Below are 12,904 nucleotides of genomic sequence, written 5' to 3'. Positions count from 1 at the left end.
CCAATAAAAATTTTAAAAATTTAGAAAAAAAGAAGATAGCTATTCCTAGAAGATTACCATTCTTTCTTGAATTCAGCTTCAGAAAGCTTCCACAGATGAATTCTTGTATGTTTTCTTTTATAAGACAATGAAAGTTATTTACTCCAGCTGTCAAATTCAGTGATGTTCAATGTTAAATATTTTAATTCAGGTCTACACAAGTACTTCTACCTCTGGTCCTTGGTTGTTCTGTTTTATCTGGTATATTTAATCCTATAAATCTAATCAAATGACTTTGGAAAAAATACATATATATCCCACCTATGTTTGCATGCCTACAGAAAGCTTAGCTTGTTACTTCAAGCAACTGTAACTCAAGTCATCATTATTCATCATCTATTTTTCTGTGAGAGTTACTTAAATTGTAAATATAGAATACTTGTGGAGCTAATATTTTAATATGTCCCAACATCATAAAGTTAAAACAAATGACTGTTTTTCCAAAGACAGAAATGTTAAGGAAAAAACCCTACTTTAAAAATGGCACATATTTAGCGTAATTTACTCAATAATTATTTACTAAGCTACTTAGTCCATGCCTGCAAGTGCTAGGTCCTGAGGATACTACAATGAATACGATACATCTCCTATTTTTTTAAGGCGCTCAGAGTGTAGTGGTAGAAAGTGGAAAAAAAGAACAGGATTCAGCATAATGTGTGCCATAATGAACAGCACATAGGATATGCTGTGCAAGATCAGAGAAGATAGAAACCACCTTTGCCTGTAAGGCACAAAGTCTCCACAGAAGGAATATTTATGGTAAGTTCTCAGGTCAGCCAAAAGAAAGTGTTTGGGTGTGCCTCCTTTAACTGGGAACATCTAAAAACACAGCTATTTAAAAATGGTTTTTAAGGATACTGATTGAATCACAGTGTCACATGACAATTTCTATATTCAAAGGACTTTGTGTCATGAATCTCAGGCTTATGATAGGTAGGAGAAAGAAGATTAAATGGTTCTTCCCACCTCAAAATAGAACTCCAAATTCATCATTTATGAGTAGGCAAAGCAGATTTTAATCTAATATTGTGTGGTCAAAATGTTCACAATAAATTTGACTGGAAACCATATAATATTTTGTTAGAATTGGAAAAAACTGAGTCTTTGACACCTTTAAAATTATAGTTAAAGGAATAGTGTATAGAGACATGCAGGCAAAAAACCAGAGTGTCTCTTTGCTAAACAAATCTAACAGGTGTAAAAAGACAAATGCCCAGGAAAGAACTTGCATCATCAGCCTTAAAATTCCGTCAGTAGATCAACATGACAAAGAATCACACTTTATTTAAATTAAAGAAAGAAAACAAAGACTCTACTGACTACATGCAAAAGTCAGATTCACCTATCTGAATCCAATAGATAACAAGATCAGACAAACCTCTAGAAAATGACATACAACAGAATAAGCTTGACTTATTTCTTGTATTAGTATGCTATCAGGTTTTAAAAAATTAAAGTCATAAAAAAACTCTACATACGAGCCCAATTTATAAATCAATGATGCAGCAAGTCTGCAGCTATCAAAATTGCTTCCCTTTTGGCTACTAGCAAAAAGCTAAATAAAGAAGTGATTTTTGTTTATTTCCTAATTAGGTAAACCAAAGAACTCTGAAGCAAAATTATCTGACAAAAACGCTTCGCTTTCAGCTCAAGTTAGAGGGTAACTGACGCCGAATAACTACCTGAAATGATTAGGCAAATCCTAGGATTCTCACAGGATAATGTTTCTAAAAAACTGAAATCAACAGTAAATTATTTAATCAACCTATTGGTTGATAAAAGGTCAGGATACAATTCAGGTCTTAAAATATGAATGGCATCAAATCCGCATTTCAGGTGGAGAAACAGAAGGAAAAAATAAGAGTAAATGGTTAGAACTTGCCCAAGGAAGGTCACAGAGTAAGTAGCAAAACTAGAAGCACACTCAGATTCTTAACTCCAAGGAGACTGTTCTCTTCCTGACAGTAATGACATGTATATGGTTCTTTCCGTAAAATTTAGACAGTGAAGTCAGATGACTTGCGTTTCTGAGTTAAACAGACGTTGCCCTTTTAAGAGCCAAATTTCGTTCTATCTTCTCTTTTTAAAAGCATAAAATTCCTTCCAACATAAAATACAAGAGAATTTAGATAGAAAAATTGTAAACAATAATTTAGTTTTAATTAGGTACATTAATAATTTAGCATTAATTTCCTCTTATTCATTCAGAATGTAAGGAAAAAGTACTCATTTTTTACCCCTTGTAGTCTTATTTCCTTTTAAAGAAAGCTACCAGTAAGTATGAGCACTTATAAAAGCATTCTTGTAAACATTTTAAAAAAAGCACTATCTACAATCAAATACAAATTTCCCAGATTTCTTTAGAGTCTGAAGAAAAGAAGTGGGCTTTTTAAAGGAAAATGCTTGCGACTGTAGAGGTCTAAGGATAAACCAGGCATTCCCTTCAACAAATTAAGATGCATTAAATGGAAAAATGTTGATAATGAAGACAGGCTACTTTACCCACTTCAGACAATTTATAATGCAATTAAAGGCAGCAAAGTAACAAGATACTATGAAATGCTCTTCAGATCTCTGCAAGTCACTAGTGTAAGGTGAAATAGTGGCATGTATTCTTTATCTCTTTATTTAAAGTTTACTAAATAAGCCAAGCCATTAATCCAGGTTCAGCCTGTACATCCTATTCTGATGGCAAATCTACGTGCTTCTGATGAAATGTTTATGCTCTTAAACTAAGTTTTAACGTCTATCTTTATTTTGCTTTAAGAATCAAGTGTTATGTTTATTAAGGCATGCAGTCAGGTCTCTTCAGCTCCCGGTCTTACCTGCTGAATCTTCCAAATCAATCAGTTTGGGCATTAAGCTTTCAGGGAGTTTTTCCGGTAAGTCGTAGCCATTCTTCCTAGCAACTACCAGATGAAAAGCAGCACAAAACTCATCCAGTGTCAAGGCTCCATCTTTATCAAAGTCTGAGAGTTCCCTAGAAGAAAAACTTCTTATTAATATAATCATATTCTGCTTTGACTCCCTTTAGGTCTCAAAAAGGAGAGAAATCCTTTCCCAGAAAATTGCAATCTATAATTTTTAAAATTCCATAGATGGAAAGATATGTAATAAAACAAATATAGCAAACTGTTAACTGTAGGTAGCGGGCATATGGGTGTTCAAGGAACAATTCTTTAAACTTTTCTGTATGTCTTAAATTCTCATAATAAAATGCTGAAGAAACAGTCCCAACAAATAAAGTCACCAAAAAATGACCTTTACCCCATATGCATTTTTAGTAACAGGATTTAGTTAAAGCTAAGCTTAGTTAGTAAGTCACTGAAATTTTTAAAAACTGTTTTTACTGTTATCAAATTTCTACATGTATGCACTTTAAGGCATCCAACAGAATTACAAGGCTTGATACAAAGAAAGAGCAGCCCCACCCTGATGTCGATTTTCTGGTTGCAGATGCAACCATTTTTCATTCATTACCTTAAACTACATAAATAGCATGCATATATTGCTAGTTCTTGATTTTTCGGTTTTAGGCATTATCTACCTACTTCCTACCATAGCATCCTATGCTTCTAAAAACCTTAATAACAAAATAATTTAGAATGTAAAGAAATACACTTATATACAGTAGAAATAACATTTGTTTATCCAATAATTGTTTTTAAAAAATAATTTGTGATTGTAATTTGTGTTTTAATGGCTAATTTCAACTACACAGCAGCTATCCTGAGTCTCAGTCTATATTTAAATGGCAGCTAAGCATGTCCTTAAGATCACGCCTTGGTATAGGACTTACTAAACCTGTTAAAAAACAAATGTGATAAACATAACCATGTATGAGCAAACTAGCTTTTATTCCACACATTATGCTTTCAACAAGAAACAGGTGATACAGCTTAAAGAATTTTATAACCCATTTTAAAGAACTACTACAGTGTTATCACTTATTTCTTTTCTAAAGAGTGAGAGAGAAGCTGGCTATTATAAGGCAATACTGAGTACTTTGAGAATACTCTTGAAAAGGTTACTCTAATAGTTTATTTTTTAAAGTTCAAAAATCTACCTGCTATAAACTCCTCTGAAACAACCCACATTACCCAACTAATGATATACCACACTTACCAAATATGAGAAAGTTCAAGAATAGGAAGTTTTGATTTTGTAAAAAACTCTTTAGCTGCAGATCCTGAAATATTAAAACAGTGTTGTTTAATGTTATTCTGAACTTACAGCTCCAAGAATAAAATGTGAGGTAAGAGTCTTAAGACTTTTGTCACTGAGAAAAAGGTAACCGTAACATGTGTACATGCCATGTTTTTGGTTTCCAGCGATTATAAAGTTTTTAAGCAATTTGAGAATTAATTTATCCTTTATAATCTCTGACCAATAAAACCATGTTTTTGAGATTATGAAATTGAGATTGTCCTATCCCATCTAGAAGAACTTCTGTTTTTAACAACTCACCTGGAATAAATCCGTTTAGATCAGGCTGAATGGTTTTAAATTGATTTACATAATACTGTCTTTGTTCATCTGTTATTTTCCAGGGATCGTCATAACTACTGGATTGCCTACGAATTTCATTGGCAGTTGTAGCTGATGCTACAGTTCGTACTGTTGTCTGGTCCTGTAATGAAACATTTTTTCCTCAGTACAGCATCTATCTATATGATTACATGGACCAAGATCGCTAGGTTACTTATCTTTGAAAGTAAAACTTTTTGTGGATGTTTAAAAAATAAGAAGTCTTCACAAACTCATCAGCAAACCACATATTTGTTATATAGGTTATTAAACGTTTGTGCACAATGATTATATAAATGTGTAGAACGACAGCAATATGTAAGCAACAGAAAGTTATGTGAAATGTGCTAAGAAAGCCAAGCAAATATATTCCTAGATGCAGAAACCTTTCAAAGCTTCACTATGGAATTAGCAAGAAAATCAGCCAAAACTTTCAGTGAAACATTCCAATGAAAACAGACTTGAAGAAAACGCACAGAGTTCTGGTTTTTTTGTAAAAGAGTGAACTTGCATTTATAAAATTTGCAACAGCAAAATATGAAAACAATGACTGCAGCAATACTCTGAATGAAGCAAATAAAAATGCAATACCAATAAAATGTCACACCTGGACAGAAGCAGGATGCATGGTTAAAAGAGTACTGGTTGGTGGAGTATCTGCAAAACTGACCCAATTTTCTTGAGGTGGAGGTGGAGAATGCCCTGACCATACTGCATCACCAGCAGAAGAACCTAAAAGCAGAATGGGTAAACATGCTGACTCATTTTTGGAGGAAAAAAATAAAGTTACAAGGTTTTTAATGATAACAAATCACCACACACACATAAAAGTTTTCTTTTAAATGCTAACTTTGAAGAAATGTTAACAATTTCCAAAATGGAATCTTTTCTGTCAATTTAAAATTATACCTCATTTGGTATAACCAATTTATTGCTGTAATAAGCAATATAGCAGCAGAATCATTTTTACAACAAAGTGTACTTCCCTTCACTAATATAATCTATACTTAGGAATATATCCCTAGGAATATTTATTTATTCATTTTACCCTTCAGAGAATCTGATCCCAGTAAACTTTTGTCTAAGCATCATAGATATAAATAAATGCAATTACCACTCTTCAAAGTGATATATCTACTTAGAAACTTTCACAGCTGGCTTTTGCTTTTTAAGGCACTTAACATATAATTAAAAATTGACTTGGAGGCAACTCTTAAAGGAACATTATCAAGTTTTCTTCAATTTACAACCCTTAATAAATGTTACTTTAAAAAAATTTCTAAATACCTGATTGTGCTTCACCAAAGGGAGACCAAAATGGCCCAGGTCCTGCAAGAGGCCTCTCACTGTTTCCTCCACTGGGATGGCGGCTGTGCTTCCTCCATGTGTGTGGAGAAGTTGGTGGAGACTGCTGTGGCGAAACTACTGGGGATACAGGTTCCTAGAAAGAACATCATTACTTTAAAATTTAAATTTTAAGGTAACATTTTCATTACCAAGGCACTCAATAAATGTTTCAGTGTAAGCATTAGCACAGGACATCAACTGATAGCATTTACATGCACGTGCTTACCTGCTGATCTGCAGATGTACGAGGCTGGCCAGTATCATGGCTTGTGGATCCCTTTTTCACTTGCCCCCTGCCCGGTGGTGGGGGAATTACACCAGAATAAGACCCTTGATTTTCAGAATCTGAAGAATATGAGGCTGCATGACGAGATTCCTGTTCATTCTTTGAAGCAACAAATCTTGGCAGAGGAAGGTCTTTTACTGTTAACCACAAAAATAAGTATTACTTCAAAATAAAAAAAGGTATACACACGAAAAACTAAAATAAGAGATGAATTTGACATTAGAAAGAATTTTTGCAAAAACTGATACAGAAACAACAGGCACAAAATGTTCACCTCTACAAAATTCAGATCATCTCTCTTAGATTGTTTAGGGAAACTCTAACCTAGAAAGAAGTAACACCAAACTGTCCTTAAGGAGTTAAGCTGTATTAAATGTTCATTGCATGTCTGGCCCTATGCTTGTACTTTATATCTATCTCGTCTCATAACCATTATCAACCCCATTTTACAGAGAAAGAAACTGAGACTCCAAGATACCAAGGTTATTGACAGTTAGGATTTCCACCCAGGTGAATCGGACCCCGAAGCCTAGGCTGTTTCTACTCACACTGGTTCCCTAAAGGAAAATGTTAGAGCTCTAAGCGAAATAAGAATATGTCACTAAGTTTGAGACTAGATTAATCTAGACATTTTCATTGCAGAAATTCCTGAAAACAACTTACTGTTCACCTACCAAGGACACAGAACAAGGTGTCAGTTATACCCACCCACTTCAGTCTAGCTTATGACACTCCTACAGGCAAATATTCTACATTCAATTTTAAGTAGAAAAGAGGATAAAAGACTGAGAATTTCTCTGCACACTTTTAGACTAGAACAATACAGCACCAAAACCATTTTTAGAGGAAAGTGTACTTCCCTCCACCATGATTACCAGAATTTCTCTTTAGAATCTCCACATTAAGAAGGGAAAACATTGTTTATTCAGCATTTATATAAAGGAATTCAAAATTACCTGGAAAGAATGTAAACTCTCAACTCCAGAACAATGATATGTGGCAAACCAGAGCTCCACAATGAAAACCTCTGGATGACTAATAAACTGAGCTGGTACTGAAAACTATGTTATAAAAATTCTAACATCAGAGAAAACCTCAAGTTTTCTCTTGCCTGCCTTTCCTATGAAAACCAAAGAACTCTGCATTTAAGTGCCTACCTTTATAGAATTTCCACCTACTTCGGCATCAATGAGCCTCCAAATAACAGAAAAACAAATTATCCTAGGTGACATTTGTAAGGTGGTTAGATGCTTGTATTTGGGTTTTAGTCTGCCAATATTTTTAATACTGTGTCTTTCAATCAAAATTTTGGTTAACTAATACTTTCTAATTTCAAATGGAGCTTTCATGGCTTTTCTAAACAGGAAAACACAAAGTATAATGTTGTTTTATACTTAGTTAGTAGAAAAGAATATAAGGAAAGCATATATGAAGATGGGCGCTATAATTCATCATTTACCTTGATAAAATTATTCATCTAAATTCTAAGCAATTTTTAGTAAATTAATTTTTAAAAATCACCATTTTAACAGTTTTTATATTACCATCAAATATGTATGAAGTACATATATGCCATAACAGAGTTAAGACAGACATATTTTTCTAATATTAACAAATGAAAAGAGCATGGTAGTAAAAGACATGACACTAACTCAACGTCACAAATACCACTGAAACATCAGAAAGACTCAACAGTTCTGACTTTACTTCATTTGTGATTAGAAGTTCATTTTCATTTCAGTTACTAATATATTCCGTATTTACCTGTATTTATACTTTCCACTCTTAAAGGGAAGCCAGACTGGGCAACAGCTACAAGTTTCAAAGCAATATAGAACTGACTTCTTCCAAAATAACCAAGTCTAGTTGCACCACAAAGCTCCATAATCTATAAAAGAACACAATGTTAACATTAAGAATTATGACAATAATTCTCCACATAAGCAGCTATCTAACTTCTGTTTATCACTTCTCCAAAATACATAGCTGACATATGGTATATTACTCTCAACTGACAACCAACTTCCTCAAGTTTCAGGTTTAAATGTTTGAAAATAAAAAGGCACTGACCTTACAATAAGAGGGTTATCACTCTCCTACGTATTAAAATTCATGTGATAAGTAACTACATTTTATCTTTTAGAAACAAATGTACCATCTACTCTTCTTCATAAACACTGTGCATACAATAGGGCCAAAAGTTTCTGCAACTAACAGATTATTAAGCAGCCATTTAAAGTAAGTCATAAAATGACATACTAAGTGGGAAAAGGCAGGAGGCAAAATTTTAACTACATAAACAGAACTTTTAAAACAAACAGATATATAAAAATTCTACCAACAAATTTGTTAGGTGAGATTAACAGTATGGTTTTTTTTCCCTCTTATTTTCCAGATTATATTTAATGTGGTTATACTACTTTTCTTTAAAACAACAATTTTTGTTTGTTTGCTTTTTTTTTTTTTTTTTAAAGCATGAAGGCTTTCAAGGATCATTCTAGTCACTCAACAAGTATTTCTCGACTGGCTACTGCAAGTTTCAGACTAGAAAAGAGAATTTTGAATTACAAGATTAAATTATAATTCCCAAAGCTGGAGTAACATCTACTATACAGACATCATAAAGTAATCTTAAAACAAGCACTAAGTATCCTTGTCTCAGCGTCTCAAAAAATTCAACTTCTTGTACAAAGGGAACATATTTTGTCTATTTTCTTTTTCCCAAAACACTCAAAGGAAGATTAAGGTACCTGAGACGCTGTGGTACTAAATCAGAAGTATTTACTAGAATTGCAAAAAAGCAACTGTCACTGGTTCAGCAACATATCACAATAACAATAACCATTTGTTTACTTGCACAAGGAAAAAATACAGTCATTTTTGCTATGAATAATCAGCACAGGAGGAAGTTGCTGTTCTGCCACTAAGGGGCAGTGATGTTGGAATTATCAGGCCAGGAATTTAGAACTATGATTAATATGTGAAGGGCTCTAATGGATAAAGTAGACACCATACAAGAACAGAATAGGCAATATAAGCAAAGAAATGGAAATCCTAAGAAACCCCCCCTCCTCCCCAAAAAAGCTAGATATCTAAAACACTATAAAACAAAGAATGCCTTTGATGGGCTTAGTAGACTGGACATGGCTGAGGAAATAATCTTCGAGCTTGAGGATCTCAGTAAGACCTCTAAAACTAAAAGAGGAAAAAACAGAACAGAATATTTGAAAACTGTGGGACAACTACAAAAGGTATGACATACATGTAATAAGAAGACAAGAAGGAGAATAAAAAGAACAGAAGATTTACTTGAAACAATAATAACTAAAAGTTTCCCCCAAATTAATGCCAGAAACTGAACCACTGATCCAGTAAGCTAAGAGAACACAAAGCAGAATGAATGCCCAAAAAAGTACACCTAGTCCCTTTACAAAAATTAACTCAAAATGGATCACAGATCTAAATGTAAAGCATAAAATTATACAACTGCTGGAAGATAACTTATGTATTCGGGGTGCTTAAGAAAAAGTGGGTTTTTTTTTTTCACCTAATGGAATAACACTATTAAGAGTTTTTGTTTTGTTCTGTTCTTAATGATTTGTGACTTTTTCCTTTTTGCCAAGGTAGCATTTTTGCTCTATCAGCAGTCTTTCTAGTCATTGCCTTTATACCTTGTACGCCATGGCTTAGAAAAGGAATCAACCTTTTAATACTGTAGAAAACAAGAATAAATAGTTCTTTAATAATAACTCGAAGAGCTCTCCAATGAGCAAAATGTACACAAGCATCATTTTTTACTTCTGATACACAAAATATGGACATGTTGGGGAAAGGGCTAACATTTACTGAGTGCACACAATGCTAAGCACAGTGCTAAATACTCAAGGTGTTCCCATCTAATCCTAAAAATAATGGAGTAGAATTGCTATTTTTATCATTTTACAGGAGAAGAAAGAGAATCAGACTGGCCAAGTAATTAAGGCCAGAGGGCTCAAAAAAGGGCAGAGCTATAATTCAAAGTCATGCTTTTAATCTTCTACCAAGACAGGCTGTCCACTGTCCTCTTCCTAGAATAATGTCAGCTGCCTCAGAGCAAGTACCCTCAGTAAGTCCTAAAAGTTGAGTGCCTAGTACAAAGTGACAATGAAAGAGTAGTTTAAATGCACTAGGAAGGTTCTTTAATCCTATGCTCAGAACATGAGGTACAGGGAATTCTAACAACAAGAAAGGTATATGGAAGTTATTTGAGAATTTCAGCTTGAATCTACGAGCTGAATTATAAAGTAGAAAAATGCAAAAAAGTGGAATGAAACTATACATAATACTAAGAATCAATACATCATCACTGAGAATACTGTCAAAATTCTCTCCAAAATGAAATTTTATGAATGTTTAATAAAATATAATAGAAAGTAAGATCCTCCCTTTATAGTCACTATCAAGTTAAAATTGAGAAGGTGACTCCATTGCTTTCATTTTTATAAACATTCTTTAATTTAAGTTGGACTGGGTCAATGGACAAGCTGACTGTTTTTGCTGGCTTAAAAGCCCAGGCAGTTTGGTCTACCTACATGCACAACGCTGGCTCCCAAGTCAGTCTAACTTTTATTGTTTCATTAACTTGTTAGACTTGTCCCCACACCTCTCTGTGACTCATCAGCTTTACCGACATGGGAATAACTTGTAATGGAGACTCAGGTTTACTAGAGAAATTAGAGGAAAACAGGGAACAATTACACTGAATACCTATTATTAGGAAGACTGTTTACTTCTTGTCCCACTTAACGCTCAGAACACTCCTCTAATGTTGGCTACCATTATCCCCAGTTCATAGGAAAGGAAACTGAGGTTAGTAGGTGGCAGTCAGGGTTCAAAGCCAGATTAGTCTGAGTCCGAGGCCTCTCTTCCCAGGTGCCTCCAAGGCATAGCTAAACAGAACTCTCAACATGGCATGTTTATGGGGCAGTAGTTCCAAAATGTATTCCAAAGAACACCAGTCAAGTTAAATGCTCTGTAGTTGAATAAACATATATTATAGCCCCCTTGGCGACTTTACAATGCATTTTTAGTTCATAAGAGGCACTAAAAAATCCTACAGCCTAGAAACAAACCTCTATTTGGTTTAGTATCTATTAAAATGCTTTAGAACTAGTGATCCATAGATCAGATGCTCTGTATAACACACTTTGGGAATCAATGCTGTTTAAGAGTCCAGAGTAGTGATATTCAAACTTTTTGGTATCAGGATCCCTCCTTATACATGCTTAAAAAAATTAAAGAGGACTCCCTCAAAGCGTTTGTTTTTGTGGCTTGTATTTATTGATATTTACCATATTAGAATTTAAATTGGGATATTAAAAAAAATGCACCTATGAATTCATTTAAACACAAGAATAATCCTATCACACGTAACATAAAATTTTACGAAAATAACTTTTTTCCAAAATAAAAAATTGAGAGTACATTGTTTTATATATATACAAATTTCCTTAATGTCCAGCTTATGAGAAGATTAATATCTGCTTCTGTATTTGATTCACTGCAATATGTTGCTTTGTTTAAAGACACTCACTTCACACAGGTATGTGTTGGAAGACAAAGGACAGTTTTTTTTATTTTTATTTATTTATTTATTTATTTTTGGCTGCCTTGGGTCTTCGTTGCCATGTGCAGGCTTTCTCTAGTTGTGGCAACAGGTTACTCTTCGTTGCGCTGTGCGGGCTTCTTGTGGCGGTGGCTTCTCGTTGTGGAGCATGGGCTCTAGGTGCTCAGGCAGTAGTTGTGGCACACAGCCTTAGTTGCTCCACGGCATGTGGAATCTTCCTGGACCAGGGACTGAACCCGTGTCCCCTGCGTTGGCAGGTGGATTTTTTTTTTTTTTTTTTTTTGCGGTACACGGGCCTCTCACTGTTGTGGCCTCTCCCGTTGTGGAGTGGAGCACAGGCTCTGGACACGCAGGTTCAGTAGCCATGGCTCACAGGCCTAGCCACTCCGCGGCATGTGGGATCCTCCCGGACTGGGGTACGAACCTGTGTCCCCTGCATCGGCAGGCAGACTCTCAACCACTGTGCCACCAGGGAAGTCCCAACAGAGGGCAATTTAAATAGCCTTTTCAGATAAATCTGTTATCATTTTTTGATACCATACCAAAACTCTACAAGTGCTAGTTGCTTAAAGGTTAGCTGCAATATAGAATCCAAAGCCATATTAATAAACTCTTTTGCATACTCTTACATTAAAAATCCATTGGTGTATCTGGTGCACTGCAACCTGCTTTGGTCATATGTAAACTACTGGTTCATAGTCATGCAGATCTTCCAAATGTTGACACATTTTATTTACAAAATATTTTTTAAAATTACATTTGTTAATATCACCACTGGTCTCATCAGAAAAGTCATTAAATACTGGGAAGCAGTCAAACACATGGTTGCAGCTAAGTTTTCCAAAATCCTGATTTTTGCCAGAAAGCTCAAATTTTATATCATTAGTAACAAATAGCATTAGTTGTTTTCCCTTAAGTGACAGTCATACTTGCTTCATTTTCAAGAAAATCTTTGCCCAATACCCAAGTAAGCTGTTCCTTCAAGAAAAATGGTGCTCCATAAAAAAAAAAGTCAGTACAGCTCACAACTCAAACAAAAAAATAAGTACTTTTCCTCAAGACAACCATCATTCTTCAGTATGCAGCAAATGTGCTTTATG

General features: G+C 34.5%; 1 protein-coding gene across 10 annotated transcripts in view; it reads right to left on the bottom strand.

The window, feature by feature from the left end:
- REPS1 (RALBP1 associated Eps domain containing 1) overlaps window positions 1-12,904 on the bottom strand; it is a 72,922-nt gene that overhangs the window by 33,510 nt on the left and 26,508 nt on the right. For 9 of the 10 annotated variants that reach the window (XM_060029878.1, XM_060029883.1, XM_060029888.1 and 6 more), the window contains exons 2-8: window positions 7,964-8,087; window positions 6,140-6,336; window positions 5,854-6,007; window positions 5,174-5,298; window positions 4,507-4,669; window positions 4,165-4,228; window positions 2,865-3,019 (exon numbers count right to left, since the gene is read on the bottom strand). In XM_060029878.1, coding sequence (XP_059885861.1) covers window positions 2,865-3,019; window positions 4,165-4,228; window positions 4,507-4,669; window positions 5,174-5,298; window positions 5,854-6,007; window positions 6,140-6,336; window positions 7,964-8,087 — 982 coding nt within the window. The remainder of the gene's footprint in view (window positions 1-2,864; window positions 3,020-4,164; window positions 4,229-4,506; window positions 4,670-5,173; window positions 5,299-5,853; window positions 6,008-6,139; window positions 6,337-7,963; window positions 8,088-12,904) is intronic. The other variant, XM_060029882.1, reaches the window with a different exon arrangement.

This window comes from Delphinus delphis, chromosome 14, assembly GCF_949987515.2.
Source record: "Delphinus delphis chromosome 14, mDelDel1.2, whole genome shotgun sequence".
NCBI classification, from domain to species: domain Eukaryota; kingdom Metazoa; phylum Chordata; class Mammalia; order Artiodactyla; family Delphinidae; genus Delphinus; species Delphinus delphis.
The sequence above is the reverse complement of the archived record's forward strand: the minus strand, read 5'-3'. Positions and strand labels throughout refer to the sequence as shown.